Source organism: Diceros bicornis, chromosome X, assembly GCF_020826845.1.
Source record: "Diceros bicornis minor isolate mBicDic1 chromosome X, mDicBic1.mat.cur, whole genome shotgun sequence".
In the NCBI taxonomy this organism is placed as follows: domain Eukaryota; kingdom Metazoa; phylum Chordata; class Mammalia; order Perissodactyla; family Rhinocerotidae; genus Diceros; species Diceros bicornis.
The window spans coordinates 46,424,297-46,443,242 of record NC_080781.1 but is presented as its reverse complement, the minus strand read 5'-3'; the positions used below and the strand labels follow the sequence as shown (position 1 = coordinate 46,443,242).

The 18,946-nt window shown below is 40.2% G+C and overlaps 1 protein-coding gene across 12 annotated transcripts in view; it reads right to left on the bottom strand.

Moving 5' to 3' along the window:
* HUWE1 (HECT, UBA and WWE domain containing E3 ubiquitin protein ligase 1) overlaps positions 1 to 18,946 on the bottom strand; it is a 161,602-nt gene that overhangs the window by 43,373 nt on the left and 99,283 nt on the right. For all 12 annotated transcript variants that reach the window (XM_058535926.1, XM_058535934.1, XM_058535935.1 and 9 more), the window contains 14 exons: positions 17,923 to 18,114; positions 15,450 to 15,666; positions 14,921 to 15,043; positions 14,030 to 14,267; positions 13,412 to 13,642; positions 12,519 to 12,641; positions 11,917 to 12,012; positions 11,053 to 11,322; positions 9,437 to 9,589; positions 2,754 to 2,881; positions 2,448 to 2,529; positions 1,598 to 1,774; positions 971 to 1,130; positions 320 to 678 (listed from right to left, as the gene is read on the bottom strand). In XM_058535926.1, the coding sequence (XP_058391909.1) occupies positions 320 to 678; positions 971 to 1,130; positions 1,598 to 1,774; positions 2,448 to 2,529; positions 2,754 to 2,881; positions 9,437 to 9,589; positions 11,053 to 11,322; positions 11,917 to 12,012; positions 12,519 to 12,641; positions 13,412 to 13,642; positions 14,030 to 14,267; positions 14,921 to 15,043; positions 15,450 to 15,666; positions 17,923 to 18,114 (2,549 nt within the window). The remainder of the gene's footprint in view (positions 1 to 319; positions 679 to 970; positions 1,131 to 1,597; positions 1,775 to 2,447; positions 2,530 to 2,753; positions 2,882 to 9,436; positions 9,590 to 11,052; positions 11,323 to 11,916; positions 12,013 to 12,518; positions 12,642 to 13,411; positions 13,643 to 14,029; positions 14,268 to 14,920; positions 15,044 to 15,449; positions 15,667 to 17,922; positions 18,115 to 18,946) is intronic.

Below are 18,946 nucleotides of genomic sequence, written 5' to 3'. Positions count from 1 at the left end.
AACCTATATTGCCAGAGAGGAGTTTCTAGATAAGAGCTATCACTACAGTAAATTTAAGGGCAGAAAATGTATTTTTCTAGTTCTTTTTTAATGTCATTCAATGGGATAGTCTACCATACCTAAGCAAGCACCTGAGCATACAGCTGAGAAATTTTGCTAGGCAGAACACAGTCTATATGTACAGACCATATCGATTATAGTCTATAGACTATATCAAACTATATACCCTATGAAGAACCCAAAGCCTATCTGTTCTGAGACCAAAGATAACAAAGGTATGACGTAAAACTAAACAGCAGCTGAAACCAAAAAGACTCACCTTTTCCATGGTATGACGGAGGGTTAAGGGGTCCTCAATGATGTGTCTTAAGAGAAGGGTGACCAGGGGAGTAAACCCATTGAAGCCTGAGCTCTGGGTCAAATTCAAGATCATGCGGGTACTCTTCAGCTCAGCAAACATCATGGCATATTTGTGGTCTCGGGTGAGCCTCAGGCAGAGGCGAAGGGTGGCATGCAAAGTGTCTGGGTCCACAGGGACTCCTAGCATGCTCACGCAGGCCCGGATTAAAACAGTCACCATCTCCTCTGTCAGGCCCTGGATCAGGATCTCCCCAATTTTTGTTTCTTCTAGGCTTATTTCCCTTTCAGTATTCGTACTCTCTAGGGCCAAGGGGGTATCTACAAATGGGAAAGTTACGAGTTCAGACAGTTTAACTTGACATTTCCTCCCACACCTCTCCCTCCTAAATAACTAGTCAAGAATTTGGGTCCTATTAAGAGAAACATACCAAACACCAAATCTAAGACTAGATGAAAAGCCATATATAAAGGACTGTATATCTTTTAAGTCACCAAGCAATCTGATGGATAAGAAATTACTCACTATGAAACTGGCCAGAACTTAAGCTGTAAAGGCACACTAGCTTCATGTAAAACACTCCTAGAAAGATTCAAAACTAAAAGTCCGTACCATTGGCTTTATTTTCTTTACGTTTGATATCCATTTCTTTGCTTTCTTCCAGCGTCTTCTCTAATTCCTGTCCATTGCTGTTTTTAGAGTTTTTATTCAGCCGTGGTACCCTAAGGAGAGTCAGCATCACAGGGCGCCGGTTCCCTGTTTCCTCATTAACCTAGAAATTCAAGCAGACAGAAACATCTGTACCAAAAATGATTTGAGAGGGGTGGAACTCCCAGGCAAAATGCTGCAACATGAAGGAAGCCTGGCAATTTATCCCATCCCTATCATTTATCAGAGAGAAAGCCTGAAGGTCCCCAGAAGGAAAGTGGCATACACAAGGCCCTATAACAAATTGTAAACTTTCCAAAGAGCTGACACCATCCCTGACCACTCTCTAAGCCCTGACTGAACAAATAAAATCATTTTTGGGTGGGACAGTATCAAATTGCAACAGACTCATGGTCTAACTACCAACTTTACAAAGACTCAGTTTTCTGAAAAATATATCCAATTTAGTAGTGGTAATACTGTTCCTTACAACACGTCAGGACTGCTGATTCAGGAAAAAGCAAACCAAAAGGCATACCCAGCACATCCCCCTCTTTTCAATAAAGTTTATAGCATTGAGTGAGCATGTACCTGCACCATTGTAGTGAACTGGACAGTGTATCTTCTTCGGCCTGCAGTAAAACGCACACTTGTCTCTCCAGACTTCCAGGCAGAATCAATAGTGCTGTTGTTGCTTGCACTATAACTACACCAACGCCCAGAGCGGTCATCAAACCAGCGCCAGTTGTTGTTGTTGGACTGTAGGTACTAAATATAAGAGCACAAAGTTTCTCTGTATTTCCCACAAGGATGGTTGTTAGAAGAAATAGCAACTTCATCAGTGTTCACTGCTAAAGCTAACCCAGGAAAAAGAAATATTCTGGACATTTAATTTATTTTGAAAACCAAGAGAGAAGTTTTCGTATACATTAACCCTCACATTCCTGAGCCTTTCTATAGGTACAAAACCCTCTACATCTTTGTCCTGTGATCCTCTGCTTTCCTTTTGTTTCCAACCATTTCCCACAGAAGAGGAACTGGAACAAAATGTAGATGTACTGGAACAAAAAGTCTGTTTCTTAGAAGGTACTGAAATAATGTAGCATATATAAGTTTTGTATAAGAAGCACTTGCTTTTGGAGGAATTGCTGCACCCTAAGTCCTTCACATAACAGAAGAGCCACTCCTCCTCTGGAAATAGCACACTCCTGTAACATTTACTTCCAGGGTAAGGTCTTTGGCCCTTTAGCAAGCAGCTCCATAAAAAAATACTTCTAACTTCCCATTCAGAAAAGAAATCTAGCTATCGAGATCCCTCAAGAGATTTATGCCCTGATTAGAGAGCTTTACATTCTCTATTACTCTCCCATATTTTCTCCTGGTCTGTTCTTGTCTCAAGAAGCAAAGCGGTTCTGCCAACCACATACACTATATTACGTACCTTAGTCATTTGGGCTCTCCTTTTTGAGGAGATGGCTGTCTTCTCATAGAAATCAATCAGGAGCAACACTGGGGTGATCCACCTAAAAAAGGAGAAATGATTTACTCTGGGTAAGCCAGAAACCTGCACAACATGGGAAAACTTATCTTGATTTCATTAGGTACATCACAATTTTCAAACCACAAAAGGCACCCAAGATTTGCCCCATACATGTCCCAGGAAAAGTGCCTGATTTAGGCCCTAAGCTCAAGGGCCCAAGTCCCAGGGGAATAGAAGTGAAACCAGGAGGAATACAGGGTCACTCACTTTGGGGTCTGGACCTCCTTTTGCTCTTTGGCGGCCTGCAGGCAGGGCTGAACCACTTCCAAGAGTTTGATTAGGACATTAAGGATGCCACTAGATTCAACCACCCAAGCACAAGGTAGCTTCAATTCCTAATTGATTAATCAAAGGAAAAAGAATAAAACAAATACCAACTTCTACTCAGTATCAACAATTAGCACAGTATAGAACATCAGGGTGATTGCTAACAGTATCAGTTGAATTCAAATTCCACCTCCTCCACTTACCAGCTGTGTGATTTGAGATGAGTTACTTAAATTCTCTAGCGCTTGGTTTCCTCATAGGTCAAAGGGAATAGTAATTTCTACCTCCAGGGTAATTGTGATGATTAAGTGAAGCTATATATACATAAACTGCCCAACAAAGTGCCTGGCACATTCGTATTTGAAAACTGTTATTAGCATCATTAATATCATTAAGGACTGTCATCTCGGCTATAAAGTCTTAACTATGTTGATGTTGAAAAGCTTCTGATTTACAGAGAATCTTTATAATCATTCAAGGAAAATGGAACAATGAAACACAGCAACACAGTTAATGGTTTTCCTTACAGGGGCTACACTAAAGTGTTACTTATAACAGAAAATCACTGGAAGTAATTTAAATGTCCACCAACAGGAAATGACTTAAATAAACTAAGGGATGTCCAAAAGATAGAATAATATATACACGACATGGGAAAATACTCATAATACTGAGAGAAAATAATACAAAATTTACTAAACTTTCCCAACTGTTTAAAATACATAGAAAAAGGACTAGAAGAAAATACAAGACTGTTACTTGTAGTTTTTTTCTCTTTATAATATTATTGGGGATCCCCAGCATTCGGCACTTTGCAACCTTTCCCACAAGTAACTATTCACAAGTGCCATAATAAGAATCACCACTTCAATCATAAAGGGAAGACTATAGACATACACTTTGACACATATATTGGACTTATCTCCCAAGTTGGTGTAAATGGTTTACTCCATTAAGTTCAGGTTTTATTATTAAACATGATAAGCTACAAATGAAGAGTCACTTGTTGAAGGTCACGTGCCTCCTAATTCCTATGTTGGCTGGAACAAGAACGTGTCCTGGCCAAACCACTCTTTGCCTCAAATAAACTGCTGACTGACCAAGTATGAAAGAAGAGTCAGAGTGACATCAGCATCATGGTAGAGTGAGCTCTTCCCTTAGACTCTCCCCACTAAGATACAATGAAAAGGACACTCATACAACACAAAAGACGTCTTAGAGACCCACGCAGCCATATGTCTGGAGGTGGAGGTGCTGGACCCCTTGGAGGAAGTGGAAGGAGCCCATGGGAAAGCCCCACATCAAGGTGAATAAGCTACTGCGGGAGTGTCCTCATCAAACCAGCACCCCAGGAGAGCAGACAGCGAGGGCAGAGCGAAAATGTCCCCAGGATCGTGCAGGCAAAAGAAAGCACCCCTCCCCCCGCCCAGTGCTCCAGCTAAGCCAGCCAGCCAGAGCGCCTGTGCATACGATAGAAAAGCAGCAGCTGTGAGTGAGCGAGCTGGGGTCACAGCAGGCTCAGAATACACAGCTTCTGACTCCCACCCAGTGGCGGCACATGGAAGCTGCAACCAGATGTTATCACTATGCAGAGGCACAAATCCATGCCATCTAACAGTATGAAAAGAAATATTAACACTCCAGAACAGAAGGAAAATGACAAGCACCCAGAAATCAATCCTGAAGGCACAGAAATTTATAACCTAAATGACAGAGAATTCAAAATAGCTATAATAAAAAAACTCAACAAGTTACAAGAAAATACAGATAGTTCAATGAAACCAGGAACTTCTTCACAAAAGAGATTGAAACTATAAAGAAAAACCAATCAGAAATGTTGGAGATGAAAAACACAATGGAGGAGATAAATAAAAATCTGGACTCCCTGAATAACAGAACTGATAATCAGTAGCCTGGAGGACAGAAATATAGAAATGCTTCAAATAGAGGAGGAGAGAGAACTAAGACTAAAAACAAATGAAATTCTCCGAGAAATATCCGAATCAAGTAGAAAACGCAACGTAAGGATTATGGGTATTCCAGAGGGAAAAACAGAAGGAGAATGGAGCAGAAAGCTTGTTAAAAGAAATAACAGCTGAGAAGTTTCCAAACCTGGGGAAGGAGCTGGAAATACAAGTGAAAGAAGGTAACAGAACCCCCAACTATATCAATGTAAAAAGATCTTCTCCAAGGCATATAGTAGTAAAGCTGGCAAAAGTCAGTGACAAAGGAAAAATACTAAGGGTAGCAAGGCAGAAGAAAATAACTTACAAAGGAACTCCTATCAAGCTTTCAGCAGATTTCTCAGCAGAAACCTTACAGGGTAGGAGAGAGTGGAATGATACATTCAAAATTCTGGAGTGACGTCAGCATCATGGCGGAGTGAGCTTTCCCGTGAATTCTTCCCCCACAAGATACAACAAAAGCAACAGCCACAGACCAACAACGGAATCCCAGACAGTGAAAACCTAGAGCGGAGGGATCCACACTGCTGCACATCTGAGAGCGGAACGTGCTGGGCCCCCGGAGGAAGTGGGGAGAGGTAAGGAGAACTCCGCTCCCTCCCCATCAGATCAGCGATCCCGGTCCGCGCGGCTCCCAGAGAGGGGGGAGGGGCGGCCCTCGGCGGGAAACTGTAGCTCTTCGGGCTCTCTCAGCCAGTGGGAAACTCCCGCACAGAGGGCTCAGAGGAGCCACAGGGCTACCATGAACATCTGAGCACCCCAGAGAGCGGATAAAGAGGGGCAAACGAGAAGCCTCCCACGTCAGGGACCCAGAGGGCAAAAGAGAGAGCTCCCCCCTCCCCGCAACCCGGAGTCTGCAGCTCGACCAGACCTAGCGATCCGAGGCAGACCTGAACAAACTGGACTGGACCCGTGGATCGCAGTGGGGAAAAAACAAAACAAAACAAAACAAAACTGCGGATCGCAGCAGAAAAACTGGGGCAGAGTGCAGGGGGCTTAGACTACCAGCCCTTTACCACCAGGCAGTGGCGGCAGGTGGAAATTGCAACCAGAGACTTCCAGGATGAGGAAAATCAAAACCAACACAGGAACCACAATGCAAAAATATATGAAATCACCAGACCAGAAACAAAATGACAAGCACCCAGAAATCAACCCCGAAGACACAGAAATCCATAAACCAAATGACAGAGATTTCAAAATAGCTATCATAAAAACACTCAACGAAATATGAGACAACACAGACAAACAATTAAATGAGATTAGGAGTTTCTTCACAAAAGAGATTGAAATCATAAAGAAAAACCAATCAGTGCTGATGGAGATGAAGAACACAATGGAGGAGATAAAGGAGAATCTGGAATCTTTAAAGAACAGAGCTGACAATATGGAGGAAAGAATTAGTACTTTAGAGGATAGGAATACAGATATACTCCAGATGGAAGAAGAGAGAGAACTAAGACTAAAAAGAAATGAAGAAAGACTCCGAGAAATATCGGACTCTATTAGAAAATGTAACATAAGAATTATAGGTATTCCTGAGGGAGAGGAGAGGGAAAGAGGAACAGAGAGCCTATTCAAGGAAATAATAGCTGAAAATTTCCCAAATCTGGGGAAGGAGCAGGAAATACCAGTAAGCGAAGCCAACAGGACGCCTATATACATTAACAGACAAAGGCCTTCACCACGACACCTAGTGGTAAGGCTAGCCAGGGTCAACGACAAAGAAACAATATTAAGGGCAGCTAGACAAAAACAAAAAATAACGTACAAAGGAACTCCCATCAGGCTCTCAGCGGATTTCTCAACAGAAACTTTTCAGGCTAGAAGAGACTGGAATGATATATTCAAAATACTAAAAGACAAAAACTTTCAGCCAAGAATACTCTATCCAGCAAAAATATCCTTCAAATATGATGGAGAAATAGTAACTCTCCCAGATAAACAAAAGCTAAGGGAGTTCATGGCCACGAGACCCCCACTACAAGAAATACTCAAGAAGGCCCTCAGGCCTGAAAAAAAGAAGAGAAAGGGAACACAAAGCTTGGAGGAAGGAGAAAAGTAGGTAGACAAAATCAGAGAAATAGTAGATCTTTACCGGAATAGGTTAGCAACCACTTAAATACTAAACTCAAAGATCAAAGGAAGAAATTCACCAAAAATAAATTTAACCTCATCACTGTAAACACATAGCCACAACACAAGATAGAATAAGGTATAACAAGAGCAACTTAGAAGGGGAAGAGGAAAGTGACTGAATTGACTTAGTATAAGGAAATAGGAGGCTATCAGATAATGGACTATCTCATACACAAGATTTTTTGCCCAAACCTCAAGGTAACCACTAAACAAATAATCAAATTAAAACCACATATGATAAACAAAGAGAAAACTAGAAGAATCATAAGACAGAACAACCAAACTGAATTGGCAGTCCAAAACAAATGGGACAAGAAACAAAGGAAATGCAAAAGAACCAGAAAATAAGTGACAAAACAGCAACATTCAGCCCTCATATTTCAATAATTACCCTAAATGTAAATGGATTGAACTCTCCAATCAAAAGATACAGAGTGGCAGGATGGATTAAAAAGCAAGACCCAACAATATGCTGCCTCCAGGAAACACATCTTAGCACTAAAGACAAGCACAGGCTCAGAGTGAAAGGATGGAAGACAATACTCCAAGCTAATGGCAAACAAAAGAAAGCAGGTGTTGCCATACTCATATCAGACAAAGTAGACTTCAAGATAAAACAGGTTAAGAAAGACAAAGAAGGGAAATATATAATGATAAAAGGGACACTCCATCAAGAAGACATATCACTTATAAATATATATGCACCCAACATAGGAGCACCAATGTACATAAAACAACTATTAACAAACCTAAAAGGAGAAATCAACAACAAAACAATAATAGTAGGGGATCTTAACACCCCACTTACAGCAATGGATAGATCATCCAGACAAAAAGTTAATAAAGAAATATTAGACTTAAATGAAAAACTGGACGAGATGGACCTAGTAGACATATACAGAGCACTCCACCCAAAAACAGCTGACTACACATTCTTCTCAAGCGCGCATGGAACATTCTCTAGGATAGACCATATGTTGGGAAACAAAGCAAGTCTCAATAAATTTAAGAAGACTGAAATCATAACAAGCATCTTTTCAGACCATAAGGCTATGAAACTGGAAATGAACCAGGAAAAAAAAACTGGGAAAGTGACAAAAATGTGGCGATTAAACAACATGCTACTGAACAACCAATGGATCATTGAAGAAATTAAAGGAGAAATCAAAAACTATCTGGAAACAAACGAAAATGATAACATGCCATATCAAACCATATGGGATGCAGCAAAAGCGGTCCTGAGAGGGAAACTCATAGCGATACAAGCCCACCTTAACAAACAAGAAAAAGCCCTAATCGGCAATCTTAAATTACACCTAACAGAACTAGAAAAAGAAGAACAAACAAAGCCCAATGCCAGCAGAAGGAGAGAAATAATAAAAATCAGAGCAGAAATAAATGATATTGAGACCAAAAAAACAGTAGAAAGGATTAATGAAACAAAGAGTTGGTTCTTCGAGAAGATAAACAAAATAGACAAACCCTTAGCCAGGCTTACTAAGAAAAAAAGAGAAAAGGCTCAAGTAAATAAAATTAGAAATGAAAGAGGAGAAATCACAACGGATACCGTGGAAATACAGAGGATTATAAGAGAATACTATGAGAAATTATATGCCAACAAATTGGACAATCTAGAAGAAATGGATAAATTCTTAGACTTATACAACCTCCCAAAATTGAACCAAGAAGAAATGGAGAATCTGAATAGACCAATCACAAGTAAAGAGATTGAAATAGTAATCAAAAACCTCCCAAAAAATAAAAGTCCAGGACCAGATGGCTTCTCCAGTGAATTTTACCAAACATTCAAAGAAGATTTAATACCCATCCTCCTCAAAATTCTGAAAGATAAAAACTTTCAGCGAACAATACTTTATCTAGTAAAAATACCCTTCAGATATGATGGAGAAATAAAAACTTTCCCAGAATAACAAAAGCTAAGGGAGTTCATTGCCACAAGACAGCCCCTCCACAAGAAATGCTCAAGAGGGCCCTCATACCCCCCCCCAAAAAAGAAAGGGGCTACAAAGCCTTGAGCAAGGAGACAAATACATAGACAAAATCAGAAGGAAGAGTCAGATTTGATCTGATGCCTAGTACCCAATTTCCACATCCTACCCTACTCTTTGGCTGCCAGTTAGGTTTCCTCAGAGAGGCCAAAAGTATTCCACAACTGAACTATGACAGTCATTCTTAATACTTTCTTTTAACTACCACCCACTAACCCTCTAAGACTCAACTCAGTTAACGCTTGTTCTGAGAAGCCCTTCTCTCATTATCCAGAAGTGATGCCTATGCCCTCCCTAAACTCAGATAAAATTATTTATACCATTCATGTGGCACAGAATGCTGTATTTTGTACTTAATTGTGTGTGTATAGCCTATCAGAAACTGTGGGCTCATGAAATGCAAAGTTCATGCCTTATATTTTTCTCTACCTTCTTCAACGTCTCAAGTGGTAGGTATTTGATAAGTTTTTGATGAATGCATTACAGGGACCAAAAGAGATCTAAATCTTACCTCAAAAAGCAGTGTTAAAAGCAAGATTCTAGTAGCCAAATTGGAGGCCTGGGGCAAGGTGGCCATTTGACTGATCCATTCTGACACAGTTTTTGTGTCACTTGTTGTCAGGGGAAGAGCGGCTTTGATCAGTACATCAGCAGCTTCCCATACCTAGAAGAAGAGAGAAGTGGCCAAGTCGGGTAACTGTAGATAGAGTATGATGAGGTTTGTCAAAATATTCTCAACCTTATAAAATACTCCCTCCACCCACCAACACATTTGCTGAAGGAGAGTGGGTTAATTGTAACATATTTAGTATAGGAATTTAGTGTCTCTATCAATCTTTAGCACCTCTAAAAGATTATTTTCTTAGGCTAGATTAGAAGAAGCCTAAACTCTAAATTAAAGGAAGTGAATATTTAAAAAATTTCTGGTACATATAGTCAACTCCACAAAGGTTCTACCAACTAACAGTTTTTTTTTAATTTTTTTTTTTTATTATTTATTTTACTTTTTTCCCCCAAAGCCCCAGTAGATAGTTGTATGTCATAGCTGCACATCCTTCTAGTTGCTGTATGTGGGACGCGGCCTCAGCATGGCCAGAGAAGCAGTGCGTTGGTGTGTGCCCGGGATCCGAACCCGGGCCACCAGCAGCGGAGCGCGCGCACTTAACCACTAAGCCACAGGGCCGGCCCCCAACTCACACTTTCATCAGCAATCTTTCACTACATCTGCCCCAGAACTATCATTAAAAACAAAAACAAAAATCCATAATGTTAGAAACAAGGGTCTTGCTTTAGCTTGCATGTTAAATTTCTTATAATGAATTTGACATAATTGGTCTTTTCTAGTAAGATTTTAGTTTTATTAAAATCATTTTATAAGCTCTTAATATAAAGATAACTAAACCTTGATCATATCTTGTAAAATAATGGTTTATCCAGTTTGCCTTTTACTTCTGTGATGTTTCCATACACTAAAAGTTATAAATATATACACTGCTTTTTGATTTCTTCCCTCTGCTTCTCAACTTTAAAAAATATATAAAACAAGATTGCAATGATTTAAACACATAAATAGTAAAAAAATAGTAAAGGAAATACAACCAAAATGTTAACTGGCTACCGCTTTGTGTGGGGATTTAGGGTAATTTATTTCTTATCCTACTTCTATAATTATCATACATTAATTTCATAATGAGGAAAAACACTGCTTAAAAAGAGACAAACACCAGGTCACAACTATTCATCAAGATGGGGACTCATCTGTCAAAGTGGTTGTTGTTACATAGGATGAGAGGGAAAAACATTTATTCACTGTTACTCCAGGGGGCCGAACTTGGCTCAAGAGTGAGACGTACTTTGGACATTTTAAATGAATCTAAGAAGAGATGCCTAGAAAAAGAGAACTTTGTTTTTTCCTTTCAAAGACATTTTTTGTGAAGTAGTTAATTCACTTTTTGCAAGAACACTCAAGAAAGAGCTACATTACCAGATCTAAAGAATTCAAAGAGAGAATACATCTATATCTAGTAAAATGCAAAAATACTGATTTTTTTTTTAGAAATCAGCTTTTGATAGATGGCAGGAAAACCACTTCACATACTCCTCTCTTCTGGCCCCTGGAAAGCTTACCTGATTGACTACTTGCTTCAGAATCATGTCTCGATAGTCTGCTCCATTACGTTTGATTGCTGTCATGATCAGATCACACACCCGGTACACTGTGTCTGGCAGCTCATCAAGAAGGTGGAAGCAGCCTGGCAACATGGTATCTGTGAATGTGTGGAGCTCATCTTGCTCCAATGGATCAGCATCCTGGAACTTCTCTAGACATTTAGCCTCTTCCTCTTCCTGCTTTTCCCGAGCTTTTCGTTCCTCCTCCTCCTTCCGGCAAGCAACTTCCTGGAGGCAGGGAAGGAAGAGTGATAGAATATGGGAGAGCTGAAGGAAGAAAGATGAGGATGACTCTAAGAATGTATTTGCCCTTCCATATGAATACCCTTTACCTTCTCTTCAAGCAATTGTGACACATTCATCGGGGTGTGGCGATGAGTATGAGGGCAGCCACAAAGGCTAAGGCAAGATAGGGAAAGCAGAGGGGAAGGCCACCTCCAACCCTCAAAGCGTTGCCAATTTATTTGCAGCATCCTACGTCACCTCCCACAAAATTATTTGTAGCCATTGTCCTGCATTCTCTGCCAATAAACTGAAGTAATTATTACCTATGAATAGACAGCCAAGTTTGGCCTAATGGGCACTACTAAGTACATTTTGGGTCTCTTATTTGACAATAAAGATTAACACTTCATCTGCCTCACCTGAGGCTTCAGGTCAATTCAATGCAGATCAGTGATGGCAAGCGTGGGATGAATGAGTACTCCCCCGTGTTTCTTTACACTTTAATTCCACCAATTACTTTGCAGTAGTAGCAGAATGTTCATAGAAATACTATGATTAACGTGCCAGACCATTCTGAATGTCCCATTTCCTAGTTACCTCAGGTGACTCTGCCCTTTGATCCATTGGGATGTCCTGTCCCAGAGACATGGCGATTGCTCTCATCATCTGGTCCTCTTCAGACATACTCAGATCCTACAGAGCAACAAGAGAAAATCCAGCAACTACATACACCCCAACTCACAAGCAATCAGACATCCTGTGCTCAAGCTTTAAAAAAGAGAAGGGGCTACACAAATGCTGCTCTCTAGAGTCAAACTCAACTATGATTACCTGGTCACTGTAAGAACATAGAGGGAAAATCATAACAAAATTAAGTATAGGAAGGGGGCTTCAATGTGACCACCTATTTTGCATCTCAGAAAAGAGAGTGTCTTCTATTGCTTTCTGGTTGGGGATAATTTAAGACTACTTCTGCAAACCAAGTCTAGTAATTTACATGGTTGGCAGATAGGAAGCTTCTGCTCATTACATCCTAGAGCTATGAGAGTTATCGTGAAAAGAAAATATTGGCATGGAGAAGTCTGAAAATGAGAAGTAGTTTATAGAACAGAAGACCAGTGACAGAAGCGTGAGAGAAGAAAAGCATATCAGCAAGCAAACCAATGCCCTGGAAGATTAGAGCCCCTGAGCCAACTCACTCGAACAACTCCTCCCATGATTGGGGGAGGGTGGGTTAGAAGGTACTCTGTGGCTTGCTCCATGGTGCTGGTGTTCAACAGGGCCTCCATGGCATGTTCCCTTGTGAAGCCCATGTCCATGAGCTTCAAAAAGAAAGCAGGATCTCAAAACCACAGTAAAAGAGAAATCCAAACACATTTTAAAAAGAAATATTTCAAGATGGAAACAAGTTTTTCTAGCTTCATATGAACTGAGAACATTTGTAAGCTAAGGCAGTTAGGTAACATGAATGATCCTTTCTATTTGGTGCTTCCCTAACATTCAAACATTAGAACTATACATTGGGGCAGGGAGCCAAGGTGATACTCAATCCCATCCTCTAAGAAAATGGAGCTAGATAGTTATTATCATTAACAGGATTATTCTAAGTCAAAGATTGAGATTCACACATAGAAGCAAAAACTGGCCCCACTTTTCTGGAAAATAAACTGGCAACAGAACAAGAGCCTGAAAAAGAAGTTTTGTAGGTGAGTTAAGGTTTCAGAAAGCTCTTGTTGGAGAATAAATTTGGGTTACGATATCCCTTCCCTCTGTAGATTAATCAGAAAGTAGCTGAGAACGGTTTGCCTTCCAAGAATATGGCAGCCATAGCCTACTGAGAACACTATAAAATGAGTTTCAATAGTAAACACCATGCTTGGGAGGACACAAATTTTACCTGTTAGGAGCACTGAGACTACACTCTAGCTATCTCAGGAGGAAAAAATAACAGCTAGAGGAGGAAGCAAATTTAACCCTATCTCCTGGCTAACAGGACCAGGCACTTACTGGCATGTAAACTTAGAAAACCCATAAGCATCGCAGTCCATCAGGTGCAAAGTCTGGGCCCTGGAGTGTGAGGCCAATACCCTACCTGTTGCAGTTGTTGCTGGTTGACTTGAGGTTCCCGGCGGGAGCCACCTTCCTCTTGCCCTGTATCCTCTTCTCCTCGAGACCCCTCCTTCTCTTTGCTCAGTCTCTCTCGAATCACAGGTTCTCCTCGAAGGATGTGGCACAGGATGGCCAGCATGGACTCAGCCATTCGCCCGCCATACACCTTCAGGGGTTTCCGGTTCCACAGGTTCTTGATGCAAGTAAAGGCTGCCTGTACGTCATTTAAAAAGCTGTGTGAAGATCTTTGTGTGTCAATTCAAAGTCCCAGGAGGAATAGAACAAAGATCCATGGGATGACCCTTCCACAATTAGTGCTAAAAACAAAACCCTAGGTCAGGACTGAGGGGGCCTAGGGAAGCACAGAGAAGGGGCATTTAACTCAACCTGCAAACACCAATCTGAAGTTTACAGTTCAAATGTTTATACCACAGAAAATTCTCAAGTGGTCTCTACCCCCTTCTGTACAGCAGCCCTATCTGGGAGCAGGATCCAATGGTTCTCTAACAATCAAGTTATTTTATTAAGGAGGACAAAACAGAGTGGGAGCTACCTAGTCAGTATGAGAAATCCTCTTGGTTTTAGAATGCTGAATACTCACTTTCTGAGTTACCACAAGGAAGCGGAGGGCACTGAATTGTGGCAAGTTCTGGACGCCTCCAGGCAATTTGGCAGGCAGTGAATGTGGAGATTCAAGCACCGTAGTGGGATTCACCATCTTTTCCACCAGCATTAGCCAGGCATCTAGGAATTCCCCTGTGCCATCAGGTAAGTCTGAATGTTCTAATCCCTCAGCAACAGGAACTTTGCCTCCCATGGACAGAGCCCAATTGAAAGTTCTAAATTCAAATAAGAGAAAGTATGGAGACAGAATATTAATATTTTAGATGGGGGGTTTCCAGTCTCTACTCTGGTACTACATGTCCCTCCTCTTGGAGCTACTGCTTTCCATCTGTCCAACATTTATTAGCTTTACCCTTTTTTGAGTTTTCATTCCAGCTTTATTGAGCTATTATTGACATACATGTAAGTTTAAGGTGTACAACCTGATGACTTGATACACATATATATTGCAAAATGATTACCACAGCTTCTAGTTTTACCTTTTAAAGCCAAAAAAAACCAAAAAAAACCAAAGTGAAACTCAGCTTAGAATCTTCTGACCAAGAGAAGTAGAAAAATTATATTGAGAGGAACAATAGAAAAGGACAAGTCTATTACAAAAATATGTACCAGGTGGTGGAAACCAAATGAGGAAAAGCAGAAACCCTCACAAACACCTCTAGGACATGCTGAATACCACCCTCCAAGGAAGATGGAGACAAATACAGCTAGTTCCCAGAACATGAAAGAGTACAACCAATGGCTGTCTCTACGTATCCCACTGTCACAGGATAGGTGACTCAGAAAGTTGTGAGTTGTGAGCTGCTAAGGCACACAGAAAAGACCAAACTCTAAGAAATACTTCTCTGTGAAGCAACCTGATCCTTACTCAAAAAGAGCATTGTGGCCTCCAGAGCAAAGAAATTTCTGCAGCATGAGGTGGTAGGGATACTTCCTCTCATCAAACAGCATTGGGGATGTAAAACCAACTGAACAGATGAAGAATGTCAGCCTGAAAGAGGGAAAAAGCAAAAATTTAACCTTCTTTGAAGCAGATACAGAAGCAATGGAAAATTCACATAAAAAGCAGGAGTATAATTTAACATGGCACTGGAGTGACAGACTGAGTGGAATGCAGGTGGGTGACTAGTCTGGTCATTAAAATTTCTAAGGCAAAAAAAGGTGACAGCTCCCATCTACTAAAAAATATAAGGTTATTGAAATGTAGTTTGATTATAAATGCTTTTAAAAATCTCTATATTCTAGACTAGGTAGAACCAAAACAAGTACTTAAAATTGTATTTGAGGTACACATCTAGAGTAAACAAGGGAACTCCAAGTCCTCTAGTTCAGTGGCTCACTCTCCATTCAAGTAAAGAAGGAACCAATTTGATTCTGCATCTCAAGCAGAACCTCACCTGAAGCGGGGAGTAGGTGTATACGGTGGAGGCTGCCAAGATAAGCCCTTTGTGAGGAGCTTAGTGAGGGCTGAGGCCGTTGATCGTGCAGCAGGTGTTGGTGCTGTGGTGGTGCTGGCAGCATGATGGCTCCTTCTTTGGCGGACAGGAGACCCCACACAAAGTTTAACAAGGAGTCCAAATAGCTCAGCAAGTGCTCGGCCTAATCTGGAGGAAGCTGGAACCCAAAAGTCAGAATAAGGTTGTATTCTCAGAATGGTTTCATTATAACAGACACATTACTGTTAATATACTTTTATGACTGACCACTTCCTCCCACACAACACCTAGGAAACACTTAAACATGTCTCTACATATGATAACCCAAAAAGGAAGTTCCACAGGGAATAAATGCTTCTTTTGAAGGCATGAGACAGAGAAGTATGTCGGCATTCAATATATAGCAAATGTGAAAAACAAGATAAGCACTCACACCGTTAGAGGAGGTATAAATTGAAACCACCTTTGTGGAAAGCAATACAGCAATATGAACTAGTTAAGTAAATGACACATCTATTGGATTATGGAGTCACTTAAAATGCCTACAGAGAACTTTAAAAATGGCAAAAATGTTAACAATCTAGACCAGAAAAGAACATCATATACACTATATATCGTCTGATCACAACATTAAATATATGGTCCCCAAAGGAAAAAAGATTACTGGGAAAAGCATAAAAATTTTATAAGTGGCTTTCTTAAGGCGTTAGGTAGACTTTAAGTATTTCAAATTTTCATCTTTGTAGGATGCTTTTTAGTATATATTATTAACCAGAATCCAAATCCAAAAAAGCAGAATCCAAATATAAACATGTAAAAAGAAATGTATAGAAAAAGGAAAGAAAATACGTCTAAACATACTGTATTTGGGTATTTCCTTGCTTTTCTTAAAACATTGCTCTGTACTTTCATATTTCTCCAATGAATATTTATTATTCTTAAAAGCATAAATGAAAATGTTGCCACAGCATTTCTGAAATAAAAATTATTTCACCACGATCCAGAGATAAGAAAAGCTAGGTCTGAATCAAAGTACGTCTCTATTACGTACATGCACATAAGAACCCACTGTGAAAAAACAGGCTCTATTTGAGCTGGTATCACATATCATAATCTAAACTTAGTAAGCTCTGAGGTATACAGCATAAGAAGAAAGGAACAGGCTTTGCTTCTTCCTAATCCATCCAAATTAGGATTTCCTAATCTTAATTAGGGAATAGGCTACAGATACTTGCACTGCCTGGCTGGAGATTGGGTATGCCCAGACTCTGAAAACCTAATGCATCCAAACATTACGTCTGCACTTTTTCACCATCTCTCTCAGGTGAACAGACAACCAAGTGGCTAAAAGGTAGTCACAGCAAGGATAAGAGAAGAAAATAAAAAGCCAGTAACCACAGAGAAATATACATCAAAAGCACAGGCTGGGCCCACACAGAAACCTCAGAATGGTCCAAGGTCATAGTAGTCCAAGAGGTCTAACAAAGAGAGAAGAGGTAAACATAAGCATCTTCTTGGATGGTTAATTTTCCTTCAATTTGGGGCTAGTGGTAGCAGACTTTCAAATTAAAACAAAAGGAGTAGAATTAAACAAATTAGAACAGAATGTAAAATTCAAGGGGGTCTAAGATACATGGAAACACCAAAGGCCATTTTCTGCTTGCTTTTAGGCAGAACTCCAGATTCCTAGGAGTTACACCTTCACTTTCTTCTACATTAAGGTGTCAGAAAGCAGCAAATACTGAGGAACATACAGAAATAGTTTCCCCAAACATTGATATTACATTAAGGGGCAAAAGATGACAAAGACAGATCAGTGCACATCTTTAATGTGATTTTATATCATGTTAATGTAGTCTCCATAGAACTGCCAAAGTGACTTTATTAAAACATAAATCAACCATGTCACTTGCCAGCTATGTTTAAGGAATAGAGAAAGGAAGAGGAGACTGGGTGGTGTAGCTAGACAGGTAACAGGAAAGCAAGGGAGCTTACCACCACAAAAGCCAAGAAAAGAGTATTTCAAGGAGGTGGTGGGTCAACTATCATGTTGCAGACAAATGAGAAAGGGACTGAAAAGTATCCAATGAACTTAGCAATAAGGAGGTTATAGGTACCTTGGTGAGACATTTCAGTGGAATGGTAGGAGCAGAAGCCATTTGCAGTAGTTGAAGAGTGAGTAGGAGGGAAGGAATTAAAGACAGGGAGGGGTAGTCATGGCTTTCAGGAAGCAATTGTCTTATCTCTATATCCCTGGCAGTTAGTACAGAGCCTGTCGCATGGCAAACATTCAGTAAAGTACACCTGAAAACGAGCCACCAAAGTTTAAAACTTCCTTAAAAGAAACAACACAGCCTTACCAACTCAATTTTTCTGAGGACTGGTTAAGGCACTGAAAGCCAGAAAAAGGAGAAGAAAGAAGAGAATCACTCACCTGACAATAAAGGCTTGATTTGCTTGATTCTGGCGGCCATGGCAGGTGTGATTTTAGATTTGCCCTTAGAGTCTGAAGTAGTAGGTTCATCTGTCTCCATGGGAGCCAAAGTGTCACCATCAAGCCCAATGCCTTCCAACAAGCCCTGGGTAGAAGCATCCATACTTCCAGCTGTTCCATCCTGTTCCCCATCTGTAGACATAAGAGGGGAACAATAAGACCATGTTGAGCTAGCACTTACCTGGTTCCTTGTTCTGAAGAGTTCCAAGAAAGAGCTATCTATAGTGTTTGTTACTCTTTAAATTTCCATGACTTACTAAATCTGAAAAGAAAAAACAAACAAAAAAACCCCCTCAAAACGGTACTGATATACTCCTCTCCTTGAAACCTTTCTAAGTAGCTAATACTGACATCTTCCAACGAGAGCATATGAACAATCTTAAGCCAGAGCTACCCTGGAAGACTGTAGGCACTGCATGACCCAGGCGGTACCATTCATATAGACCACAATGTGCATGGTGTCCCCATGCTGTCAAGGCACACGCCCTGGTAGAATTTTATAGCTCATTAATAAACTAAAATTGGACATCATAGATCACCACTGAAGAAATATATTTCCTAACATGTAAGGTTTTTGTATATGAATGTGAAATGTGTCTTTTTTTGTGGGGGAGCTGTGCTCTTAGATCTAAGAATCAGCTTTAGGCAAACTTTATAAAACACAACACCAAGTTTACTTTGTAATTTTCTGGAAAAACTATGTGGAAATGGAGTCATCCTTGTTAAATGTGTGAAAGAAAATTGCTGGGGAAAAAAATACCCAGATTGTTAGGAGAGGCAATTCTTTGACAGAGTCTAATTTTGTTCTCGGTTCTTAGTAAATTATTTCATTCTTTCCTTGAGTTAAATTTGGTATATTTTGACTAAATTTGAGATTCTGATTTTTGATTTGGTCCATTGTCTCCAAAATTAACCTTGCCAGAGGTCTGTGTATATTTTATTAATTCTGTCCCCTTTCCCCTAA